This window comes from Heteronotia binoei, chromosome 10 (genome assembly GCF_032191835.1).
Source record: "Heteronotia binoei isolate CCM8104 ecotype False Entrance Well chromosome 10, APGP_CSIRO_Hbin_v1, whole genome shotgun sequence".
Classification (NCBI taxonomy): domain Eukaryota; kingdom Metazoa; phylum Chordata; class Lepidosauria; order Squamata; family Gekkonidae; genus Heteronotia; species Heteronotia binoei.
The window spans coordinates 37,637,205-37,663,995 of NC_083232.1; the positions used below are offsets into that span (position 1 = coordinate 37,637,205).

At 43.2% G+C, this 26,791-nt stretch overlaps 1 protein-coding gene across 1 annotated transcript in view; it reads left to right on the forward strand.

The window, feature by feature from the left end:
- Positions 1-292: 292 nt before the first annotated feature.
- Positions 293-26,791, forward strand: part of CUBN (cubilin) — a 211,622-nt gene continuing 185,123 nt past the window's right edge. Inside the window, exons 1-9 of the mRNA XM_060248423.1 lie at positions 293-459; positions 1,120-1,249; positions 4,878-4,970; positions 7,881-7,919; positions 9,244-9,345; positions 11,337-11,440; positions 17,494-17,620; positions 19,912-20,080; positions 25,918-26,049. Of these exons, the coding sequence (XP_060104406.1) occupies positions 341-459; positions 1,120-1,249; positions 4,878-4,970; positions 7,881-7,919; positions 9,244-9,345; positions 11,337-11,440; positions 17,494-17,620; positions 19,912-20,080; positions 25,918-26,049 (1,015 nt within the window). The 5' untranslated portion in view covers positions 293-340. The remainder of the gene's footprint in view (positions 460-1,119; positions 1,250-4,877; positions 4,971-7,880; positions 7,920-9,243; positions 9,346-11,336; positions 11,441-17,493; positions 17,621-19,911; positions 20,081-25,917; positions 26,050-26,791) is intronic.

Consider the following 26,791-nt stretch of genomic DNA (forward strand, 5'->3'; position numbering starts at 1 on the left):
ACCCCTACCCCGCTGGTATTCCCATAGATCAAAGGATGTTTCCCACAACCAAATGCAGGAAGGCTCCCAGTGAAAAATAAGTTATCCCTGGGTCACCCTCTGCAGAAAGCACTGCAAGCTGCAAAACTGGCCACCAAATCACATCTTCCTGATACACTTCATGAAACATATTTGGACCAACCCTCAGTTCCATTTCAGCAAGAAAGCTGAACAGGCAAATCTCTGAATATGGAAAGAATCCTGCAAGAGCAAAGTACACCTGACCCAGGGTTAATCCTTGAAGATAGTTGATGATTTCACTTTAACTCACTGCACAGTCCAGGAGGACTGGAAGTGTGCAATGGGGTATCCAGATTCCTTTCCTTGGGTTTTGGTGCTACTATTGATTATTGCTGGATTAAACTATGGATCTGAATCTGTTGAGAAAAACAGACAGAAAAGGACCCTCTATCAAGAACAGTGAGTACCATTCTGCTGGTGTAACTTTCAGCAAAACTTTCTAAGCAACACCCCCACCCCCCTAAGACGACATAGATAAAGAATGTATTCAGTGGTTTCATGTGGTCTGAATTGAGGGCCAGTGTGTGGTAGTTGTTAGTGTCAGGCTAGAAGGGGGAAGCTGCAGGTTCAAATCTCCACTCTTCCTTGCAGCCCACAGGTCGACCCTTAGGGCAGTCACTCTTTTCTAAACTAATCTACTTGAAGAGGGGAAAGGGAGAGGAAAGCCATGCTTTGTACCCTGAGTTCCTTGGTGAAGGGTAGGCTACACTGTGATGGATACATAAGCCTTTTCCAGTCATCATATTTTACTATTAGTATGGGAAGAACATGCTATTCACAGTCCTCTCAGATCCATAGTTTAATCTAGTAATAATCAATAGTAGCATTTTTGTTGAAAATTATCAGAGTTCTAGTCCAGGGGTACCAAGGCTGAAAATAAATGGGTTCTCTGTTTCAGAAAAAACTGGTGTTCATACTAATTAGGAAGATTTCATGTCATAATAAATAAAATAAAATAAATGCATTGTCCCATATGTGTGGTAAAATGAAACACATGAAAAAGGGCTACAGTCGTTGGGAGGTTTGACTGTCATATTTTTTTCCCTTTTGACTCCCCAGGCCTCGCATGGCATCTGAAAGTGGCAATTTAATTTTCTATAGTGGGTCTGCTAAAAATATTGAATTCAGAACAGGATCTCAGGGCAGAATAAGAATTAATGAAGAAGACCTTGCTGAGACCTTTAGCCAGGTAATGTATTGGTGTTTTGGGTTTTTTTAGCACGACAGTTTAATTTATTATTATGTAAAGGAAATTGTGAAAAAGATCTTAAATTGGATTCTGATAATGTCATCCAAACGCCTAGACCAAAACAGTACCCTCTCATGCTATCATAAAAATGCATTATTTATTTTTTAAATAATATTTAAATTAAATTTATTCATTATTCTGAAAGCATTGTTGGTATTTGAACTTATCACAGGTTAATGCTTTTCAGATGTTCCAGACAGGACTTTCCTACTCACATTCCTGTGTGAGCTGCAAAATAATTAAACATTGGAAAAAACATGACTGTTATGTGAGGGCCATGATCATAGAATCATAGAATAATAGAGTTGGAAGGTGCCTCCATGGTCATCTAGTCCAACCTTTTGCACAATGCAGGAAATTCACAAATACCTCCCCCTATGTTGCTAGGGGAACAGGCAGTAGGCCATTAGCACTTCTGTGGCTCTTAGGTCTAGAGGTGTCAAAGTGATATGTTACAAGGGCCGGATCTGACATAAATACCACTTGGTTGGGCAGGCCATGTGTACCATAAAATGTCATGCCAGGTACTAGAGATAGAAATTGTATAAAACAGGTGGTAAGCTCCAAATTGGTGTATCCTCACTGCAAGGCCACATGGGCTGGGAGGGAGGATGCAGAAAAAAACTCATACAGGCAGATTGGAAAGGCAGCAGTGCAGTGCTGGGCAGATGCCCCCATGCTGCTTGACTGCTGCAGTCTGCAGATGAGGGTGTTCTGCCATGCTGAAGCCACAATGGAGTGGCTCTGCCCACTCCTCTCCAGCACACCCTCCCTTGCACCAGTTGCTCACAGGCCACATAAGAGCTCTGAATGGGCTGGTTCCGCCCCCCCCCTTCCAGCCTTATAAAGCACCCTGCTTTAGCCTATGGTATGAGTAACTTATCCTTGGCCTTTGCCTGATGATGGACCTTCTGTTGTGCTGCTGGCCTCTGCAGATGGAAGTGGCAGGCTACTCCTTTGGGTTCAGGATTTCTTGCAGGGTATATGTGGTAAGCACAGAATCTCTCTCTCTGTGTTAATTGCCATCAACCACTTGTGGCTTACAGTGACCCTATGAATTAATGACCTCCAAAAATGCCTTATAATTAACAGTCTTGCTCAGGTCTTTCAAACTGAGGGCCATTACTTCCTTAATTGACTCAATCCATCTCATTTTGGGTCCTCTTTTCCATCTGCCTTCAAGATTTCATAGAATTATTGTGTTTTTCCCCCCAGTGACTCGCCTTCTCATAATGTGACCAAAGTATGATAGCCCAGAATTTACCCCTGCTTAAGGTTTATTCTGAATCTTGTTTCACCTCTCTCCCTCCCATTTAAGGTAGCAAAATAAGAGGTTTTTAAATGGCTCTTTGATAGCAACTGTCTAATTTATGAAGAGGTAGCAGTGCTGTAAAATGGAATTTATATAAAGATGAAAAGATAGCTACTTATCTTTTAATCTTTACATAATTCACATGTTATGCTACTTATTTTATGGTACTTGTATAATTACATATTATCTCACTGAACTTGAACATAATATTTCAGCAGAGATACCAAGTCTGTAGCGGAGCAAACATGGCAAGTATTATGTCCCCTTCAGACCTTTTCATGTGATAAACTAATCTGTGGATGGACACATCTTCTCTTGAATATGCATTTATGTTGTGACAATGTTATATTTCCCCAGCTTTTTGACAGTATTTTATATATGGGACAATGTGGTTGTTGTCCCAGACAACATAGAAGGGCCACAGCTTAGGGAGACAGCACATGCTTTCCATGTAGAAGGTTTCAGGTCCGCTCCCTGGTATATCAGCTTAGAGGGTGATAGATTTTTGAAAAATGCATTCTCTTCCTGAGACCCTGAAGAGCTGCTAGAGTTGCCAACTTCCGGGTAATTACAAACTGATTTTCAGATACCTAAAATTACAACTGGTTTCCAGATATCAGAGATCAGTGGCAGCTTCAGATGATGGATTCTATGGCATTCCATCCTCTCCAAGCTCTGTCCCTTCTTCAGGCCCTTCCCCAGTCTCTAGGAAATTCATAAGCCACAGTTGGCAACCCTATGCAAGTCAGAGTAAACAGTATTAACTGGGAGCTATCAGTGTTCTGATCTGGTAACAAGGCAGCTTCACATGCTCAGCTATTAAATCTTCTTTGAAAACCAGTACCTCACGAGAACAAATTTTCAGTCCACTGGAACCTTTAAGACCAACAAAAGTTTATTCAAGATGTGAGCTTTCGTGTGCAGGCACACTTCCTCCGACACTTTGTATAAATGCAAAAGCTCATACCTCGAACAGATTTTTGTTGGTTTTAAAATTTGTTCTATTGCTTCAGACCAGCACAGCTGCCCACCTGGATCTGTCAATACCTCACTGTGATCACTTTATAAATGTTGTAGTTGTTGTGATGGGGGAATGCAGGTTACCTTGAACACTTTGGAAGGTCCTGATCACAGAAAAAGAATATTATTTCCTGGGAACAAAGCAGTAAACTCAAATTTAAGGATGAGAGGAGGTGAGTTTTCTTTTATGAAGACAAATAGTCAGGATGGAGATAACCATTTGCCTACATGCTAGAGATGGGCAAGATAGATGGCTGTTTTGATATACAATGTTCCCTCTAAGCTGCAGAATCTTGTGAGCAAAAATTCTACTTTGTGAGTTACTGGCACTAAAGTTGTGAGCTACTGGCATTAAAGTTGTGAGCTACTGCATAAATTATTGTGCTCTGGGGTCATTCTTCCTGAGCTAAGACAAAAATGTGGAGGCTAAAGATATGTGAGCTAGCTCACACTAACTCAGCTTAGAGGGAACACTAGTTGGGTAATAAAAAAAATTGGGGATGTGCGCCTTGACATGATTGGAGAAAGGTACAAGGCAGCCCAGGGGCTCAAACCAAATTACAGGATAGGTCAAAGTGAAACACACTCAGCTGGGAGAAAAGGTCTGGTAAACCATGAGAAAATGGGTGAGTCAAGAATGGGGGCATGATGAGTGGGGAGAAAGGTGATGAAGTGTGCCTTGGCCAGCATCTGTTACAAAGTTCTGGCAGCCTTATGTCCATCCAATGAGAGGGAATACCAAAGTAACAGCAGTGACTTGTACAATTTAGTTAGCCTCATGTTCCCCCACCAATTCTGTTATACCCTGTAGTGTTTTGCTATATTGTTTTCAGTGCTTTTATGCTGTAATTAATTGAGACTGTATCTTTATAATAAAGATTATTACTAATTGATTTACAAAACTTGTATCTCACCTTCCTGCCATTACAAGTTAGTGTGCTGTCTGTTTGTACGGTCAGAAAAGGAACTTAGAATAAACTGTGTCATTGTCAAGGGAGGAAAACTTGCAGAAATATCACACAGATGATTGAATGCTATTGTAGCACATTGTATTACAGTTTAGAAAAGCTCCTTTGAAATGAACTTGCCTGTTTGCTGTAGGTTCTGTGACCTGACCTCAGTAGCAGTGTTTTGAGTTTATGGTTCTTATTAGGAAGCTGCTAAGCCTCTGTGAAATATGTGCTCATTCTTTATGCTTCAAAAACAGTGGCACTACCCTTTTCTTTAAACATTTAGATCAGAAAGAACAAAGATGAGATTCTTGAACTAAAAAGATTCACCAGCATCCCTCAAAATGTTTCCAGTCAAATCACCCAGCTTAATTCCAAGGTAAGTCATAATTTCTACAACATATTTTCCATGCCCTTCTTTGTGTGTGTGTGTGGGGGGGGGGGGGGGGAGACCAGCTGTCTCCTCTGACTGAGAAGCTTATGTTTTACGCTCTAGAGTCAGACTGATTGGGAAACCTGGATGTTAAGCCATTGAACAACAGCACAATGATATTTATAAATAAGGTTGGTACTAAACAAAAGATCTGAAAATAGATCTCTACCTTAGTCTTTTTCAGCTTTGAATTGCAGCTTTATAGAGCCCAAATAAACATGACATGGGAGAAGGAGTCACTCTTCTCCCACTTTCACAATCTCAGTTGCTTCCCCTCACCCACCCACCTACAACTATTTGCTGGTAATGTATTGAAAATGGACAAAAAGGAGGGGAGAAAATTTTAAACCCCAAACAAATCAGATATCGAAAGATGTTGGAAAAAGAAAAAAAACGTATGTAAAAATACCAAGGTCCATTTAAAAACTAAAACTATAATCATGGTGTCTCCCCTGCCAGGTAAGTTAAAACACACACACGCACACACACATTTTTAGTAAAATTACATTTGTACACATTGGATGTCACACACTTGCAAGCATCATTCCTATGACCTGACACAGTTATTAATAACATAAAATACATGTACACCAAATGTGTTTAGGCTATTAGGCCTCCAGAAGTGGTATAAATTTTTACAAGATACACCATGACCATACAATGTATGACCAAAGCACTGAACATCCAGATATAAAAACTTTCAGACATACCTTTTCAGAAGATAGTTGCTAGTGGTCCAAAGCATTGCACAATGTTGTGTAAAGCCAAATGCACTCACATACCACTTCCCATAGAACACCTGGAATCAGAGCAGTGAAATTACGTGGCAGAAATGTTAACCCCTCCTTTCCTTGTAGTATGGTCCTGATCTGAATCAGGGCCCAGAACAGCTCCAGTGTAAAGGTCAGTGAACAGTGCCAGATCATCCCACCTAGTTTGGCCCCCAAGTACTGGGCCAAGGGCAGTTTCTGTGGATTTCTCCTCACTTTGTTGGCACTTGCATGCATCTACTGCCTCAGTCACCCATTACAATTGATGATGAGTGTTGCTTTCTTCAAAACATACCCTGGAAATTCTAGTCAGTAGGGTTGCCAATCCCCAGGTGGAGGCAGGGGATCCCCCGGTTTGGAGGCCCTCCCCCCTCTTCAGGATCGTCAGAAAGCGGGGGGGGGAGGGGAGGGAAATGTCTGCTGGGAACTCTGTTATTCCCTATGGAGATTTATTCCCATAGAAAATCATGGAGAATTGATCCGTGAGTATCTGGGGCTCTGGGGAGGCTGTTTTTTGGGGTAGAGGCACCAAATTTTCAGTATAGCATCTAGTCCCTCTCCCCAAAATACCCTCCAAGTTTCAAAAAGATTGGACCAGGGGGTCCAATTCTATGAGCCCCAAAAGAAGGTGCCCCTATCCATTATTTCCTATGTAAGGAAGGCATTGAAAAGGTGTGCCGTCCCTTTAAATGTGATGGCCAGAACTCCCTTTGGAGTTCAATTATGCTTGTCACAGCCTTGATCTTGGCTCCACTCCTAATTTCTCCTGGCTCCACCCCCAAAGTCCCCAGATATTTCTTGAATTGGACTTGGCAACCCTACTAGTCAGGGATTATTTCAGCTGGTTAGATTTTAAATTCCAGTCTCTGATTTTATCATTTATCACCACACATTTCAGTGCTAAGTTGTTTCCCCAAGTGAATCACAAGTCCTAGCTAGATGAATGACAAATATGCCAATCCAGTTTTTTAAAATTTTGTGACATCTTTGGTTCATTAGTAACACAATTGTGCTGAAGTTAATAATAATAATAATAATAATAATAATAATAATAATAATAATAATAATAATAAATTTTTATTTATACCTCGCCCTCTCCGCCAAGGCAGGCTCAGGGCAGCTTACAAGACATGGTATATGCTATGATATAACAATAAAATCAGAATAATTACAATTAAAATACAATTCATAAATTTAAATTAATTTAAGTTAAATAAGTTAAATTTAAGTTAGCACATATAAGGATCTTTGGTTTGGATCAGGCCTACAATTTCCATGAGTGGAAGTATTTCCATCCACAGAAGCACAACTTGCTGCAGCAGCCCAAAATGCACCCCCAATCCTGCTTTCTGTGTTATGGGAGAACCCCCAAAATAGCTTGGGTGGATTGGTGGTCTGACATGGAGGGGATCACCCTCCCTTGTGTGGACAGAGGCAGGATCCAACTCTCTGCTTTAATAGCAAGCAGCTAGTAAGCATGATGCACCTAACTCTTTCCTGCTGGAATCTGTGGGTTAGTTAGACTAAATTATGCCCTCCCCCACCTTAACAAGGCAAAACCAGAACTGCTGTGATAATAGAGGAAATCATCATAGCGAGTTTCTTGTTAACCATTCTGCTGAATTGTCAGTGTATCAAACAACAAATACTGGAACCGTGGGAGTGTCTAAATAATGCAAGTTATATAGTGACGGGGTGTAGAAACTTGTTTTATATTTCCATCCTCATACAGCATTGTCACAGCTCTTTGTATAAAAAACTGTTTGTAGTTAGTGTTAAGTGATTGCAACACTGGTGACACCACAAAAATTGTTGTTTAAAGATATTAAGGTGTTTATACTTGTTAAATTGTGAATAATTTAACACAAAACATGTTTTTGTAATACAAAGAGTTTATTTGTTATCCTGAATTGTCAGCGTAAGCTGAATACTTTCTAGCCCTAGAAAGAAACTTATAAGATAGTCAAGAGGTCTTAATAGATAAGGATCACAGCTTGGCAAATATAAACTAGTATGTGCCTGTTAAATCTTTGCGTCACCCTCTTTAACAATTGATCTTGTCTTCTTTTTAAAATTTCTGCTGTAGATTGTGAATATTGAAGACAGACTTCAGAACCTTGAACAGGTGAATAATTTTGTGGCACAAGAAGGAATATTATGCATTTTAAATTTTGAGATTTGTGCTGCTCTGCCACCAGTATGCAAATGATGCTCAGCTCTGTCCAGAGCTGCCATTAGATCCCAGAGAGGCTGTGGAAACCAGGAACAGGTGCCTGGAGGCAGTTCTGGAATAATGAGGACTAACAAACTGAAACTTAATCCTGACAAAACAAAAGTACTACTGGTGGGGGTGGGAGGTCTGACTCGGAAAATGGATGAGGAAAATACCCTGCTTTCCTGTTTTGGATGGGATTGCAGTCCCCTTAAAGGAGAAGGTTCGTAGTTTGGGAGTGCTTCTGGGCCTGGGCCTCTGGTTGGATAAACAGGTGGCAGCGGTGGCCAGGGGTGCCTTTCAACAATCAGACAATTTTAGCCCTTCCTGGGAAGAAAGGATCTTGCCACTGTGGTCCATTCCCTGGAAATACCTGGATTAGATTCCTGCAATACAATCTATATGGGGCTGCCCTTGAAGACCCAATGGAAACTAAAGTTGGTGCAGAATGTTGCAGTTAGAGTGCTGACTAAAGTAGGTTGTAGGTACCACATCAGTTTTGTTCCACCTACATTGGCTTCCAGTTTGCTTCTGGGTTCAATTCCTGGAACCAACATATCTTAAGGGCCACCTTCTTCCATATAAACCTACCTGCTTACTCCAGTCATCCTTGGAGGCTCTGCTTTGGTTGCTTCTGCCATCAGATGACAGATGAGCGGTGATCTGAGAAAGGACCTTTTTGATTGTGGCACCAAAACTTTGGACCTCCCTTTCCAGGGAGATTCATCTGTCTCTATTGGTCCGTTGCCAATTAAACATTTTTGTTTTGTCTGGCATACCCCCAGTAAGGGCATTGGCCCTCCTTCTAATGCTATGTACTTATGCGTTCTTAATTATAATTACAACTGTATTTTAAATTGTTTTAATGTTAACTGTCTTGTGGACCCTGATTGGGTGGAAAGGCAGCATAAAAATGTTTTAAATAAATAAATCACAAATCAGTTGTAGGTTGTTTATATAGCCCATTCCGAGCTGCACAATCCATGGTTGTATCTTCAAAACACCATTTTCCTTAAAAAGAGAGAGCTTAAAGATATAAAATGAAAAGTTTCTGCTTTTTGACAAATATGGTTTCCACCAGTAGAGCTTTTGTTACACAACCTTCTGTTGATGCTTTGAGTTCAAGTAATTTAGTACCCGAATGCATCCTTTACCCCTTCCTACGATTGTTTTAAAAAGACTAGGCCAGTGAAATAATAAATGCTAACTTAATGCATGCACATTTGCCTTATTTCAGAGCTTCTTGAGAAAAGCTTGTAGTAGCAACCCTTGTCAAAATTCTGGAACCTGCATCAATTTGCTGGATGCTTTCTTTTGTCTTTGCCCCAACAACTGGCAGGTAAAGAAATCATTATATTTCCATTACACAGTATGCATAAGTGTAATTGTTATCAGCAGCAGAATAATCTACAAAGGAGCTGATCTTGGCACTTTCAGTGATACTAGTGGAACCAATGGCAAGTTATTCCTAGAAGTCAGTGTTGTACAGTGGTCAAAGTGTTAATCTGAGAGTAGGGTTCAGATCCCCAGTCTGCCATAAAGCTTATTGGTTGACCTTGCTCTAGTCAATTTCTCTTAGCCTGGCCAGCCTCAAAAAGAGTTATGAGAATGAAGACTTGGATCCCAATTGGAGTTTGTACAGCTACAAGGATTTTCAGTATTGGAAAGTGGTGTCTATCCAGGGGCAACCCAAAATGCTCTCCCAACCCATTTTCTGGACATTTTGGGCTGCCAAGGAAGGAGGAAAATCATATTCTGTTCATGGAAGTCCTTGCATTGCCAGAAACACTAATTAAGAGTGCAAGCCAAAATGCAGATCCGGAATCATGTATGCAGCCCTGAGATCCTTGGGGGAAAGGGTGCGATGTGTGTGTGTGTATGAAGTGCCATAAAGTTGCAGCCAATTTATGGTGACCTCCATAGGGTTTCATGAGGTTTCCAAGACAAGAATCAAAGAGAGATGGCTTGCCACTGCCTCTGTGTAGTGACCCTAGACTTCCTTGGAGGTCTTCCATCCTAGTTCTAACCAAGGCCAGCCCTGCTTAGCTTCTGAAATCTGACCTAACCATCCCCTGTACTGGCTTAAGGAAGTGATATGAATAAAGAACAAGAAAGCAGTCAGATCCAGTTTGCAGCTAATGTATGCATTCAACAGAATAATGTGGTGCAGTTTTTCAGAGACTATTTGAACTGCAAATGGGAGTTGTAAATTTGAATACCCACCCTGAACTTGACTGTATCTAAAAAACAAAACACAGAAGTCCTCACATGTCAAGGGCAAGTGATGTATGACCAACCTTTCCCCTCATGCACCAGTTTTCTATGTGCAAAGAGTTTTTAATCATGGGCAAGCCTTCAGACATGTGATTTCCCCACTTGCAATGTAATTTTTGGCACTCCAGAAAACATTTTATTATGTTTCCTTCTCACGCACGAGTATATGGTTTTTTACACAACCATTTCAGGATTGGAATAATATTAGTGAGTATTCAAAAGGGAAATGATCTATTAATTCAGCTTTTAGTGTATTTGCACTAGATGTGTTCCTTCAGAATGAAATGTGTAGCTGCTTATAGCAGCATTTGCAAAGATATGCCAGTTTGCAATATCTCAGAAGTAAAATAGGGTATTTTTGGTAACAGATTATTAAACTGTTTATTTGGGACGGGATTGAGAAGGAGGGGCATTCTTACAAATTTGCAGTGAATCCACAGAAATTCTATTTTTGCCTTGTGGATCAGATACTCTACTTAAGATCACACCCACCAGAATTCTTTAACTGTCAATTGATAGATATAAAACAGTAGAAAGAAATGACATTTTTAAAATTATTGGTGGTGTCTGTAACTACAGAATTGCAGTGCAGTCCATATAGAGGAAGCACATGGAAACTGATGTGAACCTCGTGTGTTCTTTGCATTTTCCATAGAAGTCAAGTAGAACGTGTAAGGCAGGACAAAAAAGAGCCCCTATATAATATCTCCAGCTGCACTGTTGTAGAATATGTTCTCCTTTGCATATCTGGTATCAATAGCTTGAGGGCTAATGGTACATGATCTCACTCCCAGAGGAGAGCTGTGCTTCCACTATAATTGCCGTTACTCTTTGCTTTAAATTAAGCGAAATCAGTTTATACTTCCACATATGGGGATATGCTGGGTGAGCTGAACAGCTGGGATTTGTTTTAGTGTTTATTAAGAGAAACACCACACTGAGAGTAAGCCAGATGCTGTACATCTTTTGAAATTTTATAGTAGTGTACTGGCTCTGTAAGCTCCATTGTGTTCCTATTTTTCTTGGGAAATAAGCTGTGTTTCTGTCTCTTCTCAGGGGCCGTTCTGTTCTGTTGATGTAAATGAATGCCAGATTTATTCTGGGACACCTCTGGGCTGCCAGAATGGAGCTACATGTGTAAACACCCAAGGCAGTTACAGGTAACTCTATAATGCCTTTATGTGGAGGGCCATTGTCATCTCTCTAAATGCAATAAGGAAATACAGTAGAGGTTAGCAGGGGCTGTGGCTCAGTGGTAGAGCTTCTGCTTTGCATGGAGAAGGTCCCAAATTCAATCCTCTTGCATTTCCATTGAAAAGAATCAGCCAGCAGTTTATGTGAGTAACCTTTACCAGAGGCCCTGGAGACCTGCTGCCAGTCAGAGACAACAATGCTAACAGACCAATGGTCTGCCTCAGTATACAGCAGCCTCATGTGTTCATGTATATTAATTGACCTATTAATGTGTGGGAGGAAAATGCATAAAGCAGTGGTGCACAGCACAGTAAAGCAGTTTGTTTTATTTCCTGATGCCCCTGCTTTGTACATGAATGAACAGACATGCAAATACACATAGATCTGCTGTTTCAATTTTGTGTGGCCCTAAAATACAAGAATAAAGAAAATGCTCACTTTTGCATGTGACATGTCTGCCTTGAGCCCCTGCCCTGATACACAGGGAAAGAGCAAAACTTCCATTGTTCTTGTGCTAGAAAATGTGCCTAGGATGCTGGAATCCAGATCTTCTCTATGTACCCATTCCACATTGTTGTTGTTATCGTATACCATTGTGTGCAGTATAGCCAGGAGATCCTAAGATTGTTTGGCAGCCAGAAGCTCTAACTCTTTTAGCAATAAGAGATGCTTCAGAGGTGGTTTGCCATTGCCTGCCTCTGCATCATGACCCTGGCACTCCTTGGAGGTTGCCCTTCTAAATACTAGCCAAGGCTGACCCTGAGTAGCTTCCAAGATCTAACAAGATCAGGCTAGCCTGGGCTATCCAGGTCAGGGCCCTTCCACATTGTGACTAGAGCAAACAGGTCTCCCACTTTGAAGGAGACATCCCACCTTCCATCCCTGCTGCCCACCTCTGTTCAGCTGGGCAGCATGGCAAGGATAAATGAAAAACTGGGGGGATCAGCATTGTGCTGATTACATTACATTGCCTATAGACTTTGGGATTAATGTTAGAGCAGCACCCCAGAGTCATGATGACAATCCTGGGTCATGCTAGAAATGACATCAATGCAGAAAGGATATGTCGCTACCAATACTCCATCTAAGCTGTGGAGTCTTGTGAGCAAAAACTGTATTTTATGAGCTACTGGCATTCAAAGTTGTGAGCTACTGAATAAATTAGTTTGCTCTGGGGCCATCCTTTCTGAGCTAACACAAAAATGTGTGAGCCAGAGGTTAAAAAACTGTGAACTAGCTCACAGTAGTTCAGCTTAGAGGGAACATTGGTCACTACCCCCATGTTGACTCAATTAATACACTCATTGGGCTATATGGTAGAGGAATAGGTGTGTGCCCTTCTCTCCAATCCCCCACCCACAAGCACATGATGCAGTGGGTCAGATGAGTACATGGACTGTGGCTCATACTCCCTCCCTCCCCCTTTTTAGGCCAAAGATTTGTCCTCCATGTGCCTAGCTCTCCATCAGCTCTCCTTGCTTAGAGTGAATGATTATGTTTGAAAGACTTGGTTGTTTTATTATGAAGTGACAAGCTGGGCAAAACATAATTTCCTGACAAAGCTCTTCCCATGAGATGAGATCACATGCCAGAGTCCTCTGTAAAGTGTTTTGTTTCGGGCTTTGGAATAATAAAAAAATCCTTTCCTCTGCAAATATTTGCTTGGCATACTTCTGGTTTGCAAAGCTTTGTCATCACCTGCAAGCTTTTAGACAAATTAATGAAGAGCAACACTGACTCCACTCAGTTGCTAAAATATACCCAAGAGAGATTTTCTCAGTGAATTTAGATCTTTAAAAAAGGGCTTTGAGGCCCTTCCCTGTCCAGTATCTAAACCATGAGTGTCAAACTCATTTGTCATGAGGGCTGGATCTGACATAAATGAGATCAGTGCACTGTAATTCCAGTGCTCTGAGTCTAGGCCCCAAGGAAAAACATGAAACGGCTGGGCATTGCGAGCTTTTGTACATAAATTGTTTCGTGTGCTAGTCAAGAACATTAGAAGGTCACACTGAGCCCAATAGGGGAGGGGTGGGATATAAATATAATAAATAAATGAATAATGACACAGAGTGAGGACTATGTGTTTTTCTGCAAAACTATAATTTCCCAGAAAAATAACTGCAATTGCCATGAGGCAGTGCAAGAATAGAGAGACAGGCATGCATAGTGGTCAGCATGAGCCTGCTATCTGTGAAGTCCAGGTTCAAAATCTGCAGTCTACAAAGGAAATGTGCTGGGTGAACTTGGTCTGGACATACACTCTCAGCCTAATCTGCCTCACTGGTTTGTTGTTATTCCTCAACTGAACATTGCTTTCTTACTGAGAAAGTCTGGATCATGAGGGCATGAATACAATTAAAAAGGGGAAGCAAGCAGTTGCATCTGGGACAGTCAGAGCATAATGAGCCCAACAAAAAAAACCACACAGAGATACACAGCATAACAGACCCAACAAAATACACACACTGTAGTAAGGCACCCAAAAGCTTATACCTTAAATAAAACTGTGTTGATCTTAAATGCGCATCTTAAATGTTGATCTTAAAAACTGATAAATTGTCATTGACCCACTGCTGTACTATTGTTGTCTGCTTCTGATAGTCATGAATGTAGAAAAGAGATATTTGTAACATAAATAAGCATGCTATTCAATGTATGTTTGCATTACCATCTGATCCATGAGTTTTATGTTCAACTCCATTGTTGAATGAATTGAAGAACATGAGTAAAGGGGATCTCAAAAGGCCATTGAATGAGAACAAGAAGATAAAAAGGGTTTGCCCCCTCCCCCAGATGTGTTCGCATAGGACAACTGGGTCACATCCTGGTGGGGATGCAGTGAAAGGAGCTAGATTCCAGCACATTCACCAGCAGTAGCTCTGTAACAGTGGATGCTTCACTCTTTTACTACTGTCAGATGTATAAGACAAGTAGGAAAAGAGAAACACCTAAAGGATTACAGAAGATGGCCTGTCCTTAGCAACAATGAGCAGAGGAGGCCTATGGCATGAGCTTTAGAGAATGGCCATCATACCATGATGAAGCACATATTTTGCATGCAGATAATTCCAGGCATCTGATACTTCCAATTAAAGGGTCCTAGATAGCATGTGTTGACAAAGATCCTGGAGACCTAGCTCGAGGAGACAAAATAGCTTTGACTTACCTCTGACATAACTTGGTATAAAGCAGCTTCATATGTTTATACAGATGCCATCAGTTTATGTCATCCGCTCCAATACACAATGGTGTCGTCTGAGAATAAATGAAGTAACTGTGTACTACTTCCTACTCTGAAAAGTACCATGAGTTAAAAAAAAACCCCAGTCTCATAAGTTTCATCTTCTATTTAGAAATGTTCAGAATAAGGAATGAGAAACTGTTGTCATTCAACAAATCATTCATTCATTCATTCATTTACAGCCCAGCTGGGAATGCTATCAAATTAGTCCTGTAGAATCTGCTGCTTTGGAGAGGTTTGATCTTCACATCTTGAAAGCAGCAATACATTAAAATTTTACTAGAGCAGATAGAATACAATAGCAGTTTATTCCTCTTCAGAGAGTTCAATCACAGCAGGACTTAGAGTTCCAAAATCTGCTTGGCTAGTTATTTGAGCCTTATGGTCCCTTTTTTGAAGTTCCAACCTGCAGTCCTTGTTTTTGAACTGGGCTTTTTTGCTTTGTTCATTCTGCCTGAGACTGAAGTGGGAGGAAGGAGAATGGAAAACAGTTACGTATTTACAGAGACGAACACCTTATATGCCATTTATCAGAAACAAATCCTATTGCCTGAAAACAATAATCTGTTAAAATGCAAGCCACTCTCTTATTACGGTGCTGTGCGGTCAGGCATAAAAGCTTTGAAATCTGAGTTAATCAGTACCACTTCACTGGAGGCAGCACACAGTAACCCAAGTTACCTTTCATTTAATTTATCAAGTCAACCAGCTAATGGAACAAGAGGCACAAAGAAAAGTTAATAATGCATCATTCTGGCGACTCCTGAAATTGTCTGTTACTGTACAAAAATCGTATGCTAACTTTTAAAATTTTAATTTGGGGCTGCTGTTGTGCTAATTTTATTGAATGTTACAGTTTGTTTGTTGTTCACAGTAGGTTTTTTTTATTGTAATGCCAACTTGAGAGGAAGGGCAGGATAAAAAGATATTGCTAGTTCATACGTGCTGAAGTTTTTTCATGGCGTACAGCTCCCACATACATTTCACTCCAGGCCTCCTTACTTGAACTGAGGAGAGGGCAAGTAGTAACCTACGTGGCCAATTTTAGATGGATTATATACATTCCATGCTATTGATCTAGCTATGCTTTGAGCAAGGGATTCTTCTGAATGAGAAAGAGAGCAGGACTAGTCTCCTCGTTCCCTGCCGAAGTCTTCTAACAGCACTGGCACATGCATTTTGGAGTGTGTCCTGTGGTTAAGCTACATTGTGACCACCAACCATGACTTAGTGCACCACTGTCCAAAAGCAGTCAGCCTAAATATTAAAATGAGCCAATTACTGGACTGAAATGACCCAAATGTAACTCAGATCTCATAAGCTGCAGCATCACACACACTTTCATTCTCAGGCATTGTATGCTTAGAATTAAGATGGACCTGTGTCATCTCTTGTTAAGCCACCTCGAAATCTCAAGTATCTGGAAATTCTATCTTAAATATGCTGTACTAGACGGTTGTGGTGACTGTGGTGGGTGCTATGGACCATGGAGGAAGCGTACCTGTCACCATTACTATATATGGTCTCTGATAATTGTCCAGGGGCACCCAGGCTTTCTTTGCTTTCTATGTGGCAGTGGGGGCTTTCTAGTTCTTTCCTTTGCAAGGATCACATCCTAACAGTGAGGGTTTCTAGACAGTGGCTAGAGCCACCAAAAACTCAGAACAGGAATAGACTGTGTGTGGCAATCTGAACATCCAGGTGGTAGGCAGGGAGTTATTTGCCTTATTCTGCCAGGTTATTCCTGCTGTAGCAATGTCGGGTTTTTTTTTTTTCTGGATCTGGAATGGTAGGTCATGTCTGGTGTTCCCAAGTGCACAAAAGCCTCTGCAAAATACAGGACTTGGATACTGTCTGATCTGTTACTGTTGCTTTATTGAGTTTGTTTGGTAAATGTAAGTTACATGTTCTAAGCATTCGGGATACTACAGGTTATCTGATTAATGGATGGATTGCAGGGGACAATGGGATGTTAAAAAGGCAAAGGAGCAACCTGAGCTGGATAGCTGTTGAAATACTGGAAGACCTTTAGGAGTTGCTTGGTTTAGACCCAGTCAGCAAGTCATGCTAGCCTCATGCATCGCTGTTCCCATACCCCACTGGCCAGGTCTGAGCTGAGCTGAGCAGCCCATGCAATCTGATCTCAGCTCAGCTTGCTTCTGGCTGTCAGTGACCCTTCAGGACAGCAGCCTAATTGGAGTCTTTATAGTAAAGACCAGGAGTGGAATTCTAGCAGGAGCTCCTTTGCATATTAGGCCACACACCCCTGATGTAGCCAATCCTCCAAGAGCTTACAAGGCTCTTTTTTGTAAGCTCTTGGAGGAGCTGGGGTGTGTGGCCTAATATGCAAAGGAACTCCTGCTAGAATTCTACCCCTGGTAAAGACCAATCCAGCTCCTGACCAGTTGAATTAATACAGAAATAATGTATACAGATAGCATGAAACTGACCCATCTTGGGCAGCTCATTGGATGAGGTATGGTTACCACCTCCTTTTGTGTATGTGTGTCTGTCCTCTTTTTGTGCTCTTTTTTAAAAAAGAAACCTAATGGAAATGTCCTCTTTTTGGGTTGGAAGGTTAGGAATATTCCTAGTTAGTAGCAATTATCACAGCTTAAATAGTAGGGGTATTTAAAATGAGATTTGTCATAGTGATCACTTGTTAGAAGTAGTCAGTTGGGAAATATGTCCTCTTTGCTTTTCAGAATATGGTAACTCTAATTTAGCACAAACGAACAGATGAGTCACATTGTTTCTTTATTCTTCCTTTCAAAGCTGCACCTGTATGCCAGAAACATATGGACCCCATTGTGCATCAAAATTTGACGACTGCCAACAGGGATCTGCAGCGCTATGTGAGCATGGACGTTGTATTGATGAAATCAGACAGCAACATAATCAGGTAAGGAGGAGGAGCTGCTCAAAGTGTATAGTGGCCCCAATCTCACTGTTTTTTTGGTCTTGGGATAGCCATGGTGGATGTCAGCTAGAGTGATTTTCACTTCATAATAAGATGCAGAGATAACAAGATGCACAGAACAAGCACTTTGCATTCAGACCCTGTCTGAAAGCAAAGGTTAAGGAGTGTTACATAAAGAGATGCATAAAATTAAGTACAGACTATAGTTATGTCCATAGACTTCTGACAAGCCCTCTCCCCAATCCTTACCCACTTCTTTGTCTTCTAGTCTACATCCCCTCTATCCTAGCCTCAATTTCCATTCCATTCCTGCAATCTACTGCTCCTAAAATACCAAATGTTTGACAACCTAATGTTTGGAAGTAGGCATGATGTCTATATAAATGATTTAACATATAAATGTCCTTATTGTGTTCAAGGTACTAAATTCTAAGAAGGCAATTTTGGGTGTCCTGCCTACTGAATTTTGAATTATTCTGGCACAAAACATAAATTACTCTGATGCATATGGAGTATATACAGGCCTGTAGCTACGAGGGGGCCTGTGGGGGAACAGCCCCCTGACTGCTAGGCAGGGCCCCCTGACTTGGGCCCCCTAACCAGCCTCCAGTGCCTCGGCTGCATCCTTCTCTATTCTGCCATCATCATACACCATTGCTTCTGCTTGCTTAGGGGACGTGATCATACACAGTTGCTTCTCTGACCCCTCAGCAAGCAGAAACAATGGGGCACTTTCAGCACCCAGGACTGAAAGTTAAGCTCCCTGTTGCTTCTGCTTCCTTAGGGGCTGGAAGAAATCTCTGACCCCTCAGCAAGCAGAAACAATGGGGCACTTTCAGCACCCAGGACTGAAAGTTAAGCTCGGTGTTGCTTCTACTTGCTTAGGGGCTGGAAGAAATCTCTGACCCTCAGCAAGCAGAAACAACAGGGCACTCTCAGCACCCAGGACTGAAAGTTAAGCTCGGTGTTGCTTCTGCTTCCTTAGGGGCTGGAAGAAATCTCTGACCCCTCAGCAAGCAGAAACAACGGGGCACTTTCTGCACCCAGGACTGAAAGTTAAGCTCCATGTTGCTTCTGCTTCCTTAGGGGCTGGACGAAATCTCTGACCCCTCAGCAAGTAGAAACAATGGGGCACTTTCAGCACCCAGGACTGAAAGTTAAGCTCTGCCTTGGGCTGATGTTAGGCTAGAGGGCGCCTGCAAGAAGAGGCCGTTCTGGCCCTCAAGTGGGGCGGCGGGGGTAGGGAGCAAATGGCTCCATTGCAGGCTTTCTCTGCCAGACAGGGCAGGGTAGGGGAGGCTGGCGCACACAAATGGAGGTCCAGGCTGCAGTCCGGGGCTGGGGATCAATGGAGAGGTGATGTTCGCCTGCAGGGGTTTTCTGGCCTGGTTTCGCTGGCCACCCAAGTGAGGGTGGGAGCTACGCTTCAGCAGCCTCGGCTCGCGTCCAACAGGAAGAAATCCTAATCAGAGGTCTTGTAGCCCTAGAAGTCAGTTGTGACTTGGTGGCGTCTTTCACCACCCCCCCCCATTGTCCCTTCAAGCTTGCCTAGCTGGATCATGCTACAGGTAAGGGCATGTATCTAAACCTCTGAGTGGCTCCCCACCAGAGCTGCTGGAAGAGGGGTGGAAAGGGATCACCTTGGGGCAACTGTAGGGAGGGGGGAGGCTGTATGGCAGTGAGCTGGCAGCTTTCCTCCTCAGCAGTGGTAGGAGAGAAGGCCATGGAGGTTGGGGCCACTATGTGCCCCCTGAAAAAAATCAGGGCCCCCCAATTCTTCAAATCCTGGCTACGAGGCTGATTATATACAGTCCATAGATGGATGGAGGGATATACAGAATGGATTATATACAATCCAAATATATATTTGAATGAGTTATCTCTCTTCATTAAAACAGCCTAGGTATATTTGTAGATTACATTTTTCTTAAGAGCAGAATGTGCAGATTGTTTTTGATTGGATTGTTTTTGCAGTTATTGGTCATTTTTTTCCTGTTTTATTCTGAGCCAGTTACAAATTTCCCTTACGTAACATGCTAATGATATGTCCTGCTGCTAGTGCACATTAAATCTTCATTGCTGGTGGAGGAAAATCATGGTGAAATGTTGGAAGCAGTAACTGAAAAAAGGGATTATGCAGATACAAATTACTGTATGTTCAAGACCAGTTTGAAATTAGCAGTCATTCAAAAGGGTTTATTAGGATACCTTCTTTGGTTCAGTCATAGTCATTCTCATGATTGTCCTAATTCCTGGCATCTTTAACCTTACAGCCAAAGTACAGCTGTATTTGTGATGCTGGCTGGAAATCTCTGCCTGGGAATCCTGCCTGCACTGTCGACATTGATGAGTGTAGCCTCTCTCAACCTCCATGCTCACTGAATCCTCCTGTACAGTGCCACAATACCCCAGGATCTTATTTCTGTGATCCTTGTCCAGCTGGTGAGTAAGATTTCATAAATATCTATACTGTGATCCAAGGATTCTTCATCCATCTCTATTTTGGGATAGGGATGTTGTGAATCTCACATCAAACTGTTCAGTAGGGATGGGCATGAACAGTCACAAAGTTTTAGGCATCAAATGTATTGGTTCAGTTCGTGAGGCAGTAGAAGAAGAAGATGAAGATATTGGATTTATATCCTGCTCTCCACTCCGAAGAGTCTCAGAGCAGCTCACAATCTCCTTTACCTTCCTCCCCCACAACAGACACCCTGTGAAGTGCATGGGGCTGGAGAGGGCTCTCACAGCAGCTGTCCTTTCAAGGACAACCTCTGCCAGAGCTATGGCTGACCCAAGGCCATGCCAGCAGGTGCAAGTGGAGGAGTGGGGAATCAAACCCGGTTCTCCCAGATAAGAGTCCACACACTTAACTACTACACCAAACTGGCTCTCCCCCCAGTAGAATGTCCCCCCCCCCAATGTGCTAGAAACACCAGAGTTACAGGGAATCAAGTATAGGTTCTAAAGTGTATAGAATGGCTCTCCTGTAAACTACACACATCAAACTGAACAGGCTAGAGTTCCCCCCCCCCCCTTTGCTTTGAAGTTTGGTAAACATTTTGATTAAGCAGAGACAGTCTGTCTGGAAATGTATCAATTCGCAAACCACCTTGAACTGCTTGAAAGTTTGTGGAATGTTCATGCCAGTTGGCCTGCCCCAAATGTTAGTTTTTGAAGACAAACCAGCCAAAATTTGTAAGGATCTTTAGTTTGTGAACTGGTAAATGCCCATCCCTACTGTTCAGCAACCCAACATGCTGTGTTTGACATTTGTGATCAAAGCAGAAGCCAAAGACAGGTTTATTGAGCTTTGGCAGGAAACTGGCTGTAGAATGGAAGTGTTTAGAAGCTGACTCTCAGCTGATTAGGGGAAACTTGTTCCTGGGAAAGCTGGTAAGACAGCACTGTCTATTAGAGGGTGAGGAATAAGAAGTTGACCCTTCTACCAGCTGATAATAAGCTTCTGTTCTCTGGCCCTGTAAACTTTGCTGCCTGCAAGACTTTCTAAGATAAAGCAAAACTTCTGGGAGTGGGATCAGAAGCCAACTCCCAGCTGATCAAGGGATCAAGTGGAAGTATACTTCTGATCCAACCTGCCCTTGTCCAAATCTCTGTATTTTGGGAAGGCTGAAACACAGCTGAGATATTTTCTCCATGGGGACAAATTTGTGTAGTTTCCCCATTACTGCTGTGGCTATATACTATGCTATATTGGCAACAAGGCTTCAGCATGACAGGTTCACCATACTTTCTTGTCCCCCAGCAGACACCATCCAGACCCCACCACCAGATGGAGGTTCAGAAGCAAACTCCTGATGTTGATCAGCTGAGTTTCAGCTTTTGCCCCTCCCCCCAAAACCCCCACTTTGCTATGTCCCAGCAGCTGGCTGGTAGGAAGCAAAGATTCCAGGTCTGGAACATCAGAAGCTGACTGTTGACCTGTGAAATAATCTGTGACTGGCTTCTGATTCCTTTTCCCTCCAACTTCCCTGGGCTACAGCAACATTGGAACCCAATGAAATTTCCCCAACAAACAAATTGCAGCACCTGAAGAAATTGTGAATCAAATATCTCTCTGACTGAAAGCAGTGAAATGGCTGTGAGACAAACTAGTAGGTGTTTAAGCAACCCTAGTTAAGCCAAGCTTAACTTTTGTTTTTACACCATGTATACATTATACAGGGACTGAAAGTAATAAAAATAAGAATGTTCAGATCAAGTTGAGAAATCTATTTATTTATTTATTTTTATTACATTTGATTTATATCCCGCCCTCTCCGCAAGCGGACTCAGGGCGGCTCACAGTATCTACACAATTAAACCAGTACAATATATAAAACCATAATTTAACATTTTCAGTTTAAAAAACATATTACAATTAAAAATTATTAAAACCATTTTAAAGTGCTGAATCCCTACATTATAGCGGCATTAGAATTCCGAACAGTGATCACCGGCGTTCTGTGTGATGTCCGGTGGCAGCCATCTTCATCAAGCATCGAAGGCCTGCTTGAACAACTCGGTCTTACAGGCCCTGCGGAACGCAGACAGATCCCGCAGGGCCCGTATGGCTTCTGGAAGAGCATTCCAGAGCTCTGGTGCTGCCACCGAAAAAGCCCTAGATCTTGTCACGCATAGCCTGGCTTCTTTTGGTCCGGGGACCGAGAGTAGGTTTTTTGCCCCTGAATGCAGTGCTCTCTGGGGGATATGCGGAGAAAGGCGGTCCCGTAGATATGCAGGTCCCTGACCATAAAGGGCTTTAAAGGTCAATACCAACACCTTGAAGCGAACTCGGAACACAACAGGAAGCCAGTGCAGCTCTTTCAGCACTGGCCAGATGTGCTCCCATCGTGGCAGCCTCATCAGCAGCCGTGCCGCAGCATTCTGCACTAGCTGTAGTCTCCGGGTTTGCGTCAAGGGTAGCCCCATGTAGAGAGCATTACAGTGATCTATTCTTGAGGTGACCGTAGCATGGATTACCATCGCTAAATCGTTGTGCTCCAGAAAAGGAGCCAGCTGCCGTGCCCGCCGAAGATGAAAAAAGGCAGATCTAACAGTGGCTGCTACCTGGGCCTCCATTGTAAGGGAGGACTCAAGGAGCACGCCTAAACTCCTGGCCTTAGGGACCGGTGTTAATGGCACCCCGTCAAGAGTCGGCAGATGGATCTCTCCCCTTGGACCACCCCGACTCAGGTAGAGAACCTCCGTCTTTGTCGGATTCAGTTTCAGTCGACTCAGCCTGAGCCAAGATGCCACGGCTTGTAGAGCCAGGTCTAGATTTTCCGGGGTACAGTCGGACTGGCCACCCATCAATAGATAAAGCTGGGTGTCATCCGCATATTGATGACAACCCAGTCCATACCTCCTGACAATCTGGGCAAGGGGGCGCATATAGATATTAAATAGTATCGGGGATAGAACCGCTCCCTGTGGCACCCCACAACTAAGAGAGTGCCTCTGGGATACTTCCTCCCCGATCACCACCCTTTGTCCCCGATCTTGGAGAAAAGAGGTCAGCCACTGTGAGGCAGATCTCTGAATCCCTGCATCAGCAAGGCAGCTAGTCAGTAGCTGATGGTCAACCGTATCGAACGCGGCTGACAGATCTAATAACAACAGCACCGCTGAGCCGCCCTGATCCAGATGTCGCATGAGGTCATCTATGAGGGCGACCAGAACCGTCTCCGTCCCGTGACCTGGCCGAAAGCCAGACTGGAATTGATCCAGTGCGGAAGTGTCCTCCAGGAACCCCTGTAGCTAAATTGCCACCGCCCGCTCTATAACCTTACCCAAAAAGGGAAGGTTCGACACCAGCCGATAGTTCGCCAATATGGCCGGGTCCGCTGATGGTTTTTTTAAGAGAGGGCGGACCACTGCCTCTTTAAGAGGCGTGGGAAAGATCCCTTCTACTAGGGACCTGTTGACAATACCTTGTAGTGGTTCACGCAGCCACGTCTGGCTCGCTTTTATAAGTCAAGACGGGCACGGGTCCAACCTACAAGTCGTAGGGCGCACAGCTACAAGGATCCTGTCGACCTCCTCCAGGCTGAGTGGAGTGAAAGAATCTAAAATTGGACCAAAAGACGTGCTTGGTGCCTCAAGTACTTCTACTGTATCAATTATGGCAGGTAAGTCGCGTCGGAGCGACGAGACCTTATCTGCGAAAAAACTCGCAAAAGCCTCACAGCCTGTTTCCAATTCTCTAATATTTTGTTTGCCCTGCGGCAAATTTGTTAATGACCGAATTATACTAAACAATTGTGCTGGGCGTGAGGTCGCAGATGCAATTCTGGACTCAAAGTAAACCTTCTTTGCGGCCTGAACTGCCATCTCATAGGTCCGCATAAATGACCTATATGATGTTCTCGTAGCTTCGTCATGAGTGTGACGCAATTGTCTCTCTAGTCGTCTTAATCGCCGTTTCATCGATCGCAGCTCCAGGGTATACCATGGAGCGGATCGTGATCGAGGATGAAGAGGACGTCAGGGAGCGATTTCGTCGATGGCCGTGGAGAGCTGGTCATTCCAGATCTCCACTAGCTCATCTAACGAATCGCCAGAGGGCCAGGGATCCCACATGGCCATTTGAAGCCGCAACGGGTCCATCTGGCCACGTGGGCGAGCTAAAACCTGCTCACCGCCTAAACGGGATAGGGGGGCATGTTCACACGGGCCTTCAAGGCCTGGTGGTCAGACCATGGCACTGCCTCGGCAGATATCTGATCCACCACTACTCCCGCCGCAAAGATCAGGTCTAGTGTGTGCCCAGCCTGGTGCATGGGCGCTGTTATATATTGGGAAAGTCCCAGTGCTGCCATGGAAAGCACTAGGTCCGTCGCCCGAGTGGAAGCCGCGTCCTCAGCATGGACATTGAAGTCGCCCAAGACTATAAGTCGAGGGTGCTCCAATGCCCAGCCTGCCACAGCCTCCATCAGGGACAGTAAGGCACTGGCCGGTGCGTTAGGTGGACGGTACACCAGCCAGATAGCCATACTTTCCCCAGCGTCCCACACCAGGCCCACACACTCCACGCCCTTGATCTCTGGTGGCGGAAGTCTCCTGAAGGAGCAATCCTCCCGTATGAAAAAAGCCACCCCTCCCCCCCGCCCGCTAGTCCGAGCCTGGTGAAGGACGGAGAACCCAGGTGGAGCCACTTGGGAGAGAGCAACTGTCTCCCCATCCTGCACCCAGGTCTCTGTCACGCAAGCCAGGTCCATATCCTGCCTGATAAAAAAATCTTGCAGGACTGAGGTTTTATTATTTATGGACCTGGCATTGTACATTACCAGGGACGGAGGCGAGTATTTCCACTTGGCCCTTCTACCTGCTATCCTTGGGATGGGACACAGGCTGGAAGGGGAGCGAGCTCTCTTGATTCTCAGACTCCTTCCGTTCAAACTTTGCCTGCTCCCACCGCTGTACTTTCCCCTCCCCAGGAGCACTGGAATCCCCTGACCTGACATCACTTATCAAAGATCTTCAAAAAATCTGGGTCACTTGTATCAGATCAACAGCCACAACATAAACGCATTCTATTCCTTCGCCCACTCCACCTAATAAATTAATTCTAACCACTACTAATTACCTACTAATTTCCTCAGCCAATTTAAAAAAAAGAAAAAAATTATTATTATTTTTATTATTATTATTATTTTAATTAAATTATGTAGATTAAGTTCATCCCCTCCCCCCCACCCCCACCTTCTAATTAATTGGCTGATTATATCGCCTTCACTTAGTGGATAAATAATCCCTTAGGTCTAATAAAATCAGTCATTCAATTTACAGTCTCTAAATCTCTAAATAAGATTCCCTTGAGGTTCTGGATTTTTGCTAGAGCAGTTGGGCTTGCATATTAATTTGTAGCATCAGCCCTTCTCTATGAGAGTTCTACACCAATATAATCAATCTAGCAAGAACAGAGTCAAGATCCATCTAGCCCAGCATCTACTTTCCCTCAGTGGATAGGCTGATGAGATAGGATGCCCACAACCAGGGTATGAAGCCAACCATTGTCCCTTAGCACTGTCTCTCATCAACTAGCAGTCTCCCCTGAACCTGGATGCTTAACTTGTTTAATAGCCTGTGATAGTTCTCTGTGAATTTTTCTAATCTCCTTTTAATGCCATCTAAGCAAGTGATTCTGGGACAGTGAATTACATGAGTTAATACTTGAGAATGGGAAGGAATATTAGCAGCAAATTTCATGTCTGGTTTAGTGATATCACCCTCTTGTTTTCTTTTATTTATTTCTTTTTCACCCCTTTTTTCCACAGGCTGGCAAGGAAATGGCTATAATTGCCAAGATATTAATGAATGTGTGACGAATAATGGAGGCTGTTCAACCGCCCCATTGGTTCAGTGTATCAATACAATGGGGTCTTTCTACTGCAGCCATTGTCCACCAGGTAAACAGTGAGCTAACTCTGCATTGCCATGATCAGGTGCAGTTTATATTTTTATAAACACGGTTTCATTCTCACTAGGTGTGGCCAATGGAAAGGTGCAAAAACTTGTTGGCTTTACATAGTTATAAATAAATTAAATTCTTGTGTAGCTCAAGGGCATGTACTAAACTCAGGTGTAAACCAGTCATCATACTTGAAAATCGGAAGGAATTTTCTTCCAGCTTAGAGGTAGGTGGGCTGATGGACATCATATTTCTACTGAGCTCCTTCCCTTGCCCAGACCCTTCCCTTCCCAAACATCCATCTCCGGAATTTCCTGAGCCAGAGTGGCAATTCTAATGCCAGCACTAATACTGCAGTTGCCTTGTGATTTGCCTTTGATTCTGGCTTAATAAGAGCACTTGCTATAGTGTGTTGCTAGGGCTTGGGAGAAGATGGGGGCTGCTGATAGCCCCACTATATGGGATTCTGAAGAGGTTTTGTTTTTTAAAAACAAAGCTTTCATCATATTAGATGCATTATAGTAATTGCTCACAGTAGGGGTAAAGAAGCAAAAGACATTAGGTCTCATATGTTGATGTACTGAAAGCAGAACTTGAGGGCCAGGCTACAAGTACAAAAAAGGGGGATGTACATTTATGCATTTGGCTGCCTAGAGGTACATGCACCAGCTGGCCTTTGTTACCTGTGAGCATTAGTCTTGGGGTGCCATCTTCTTGGTGAAGGTTGGAGAGTTCCTGGA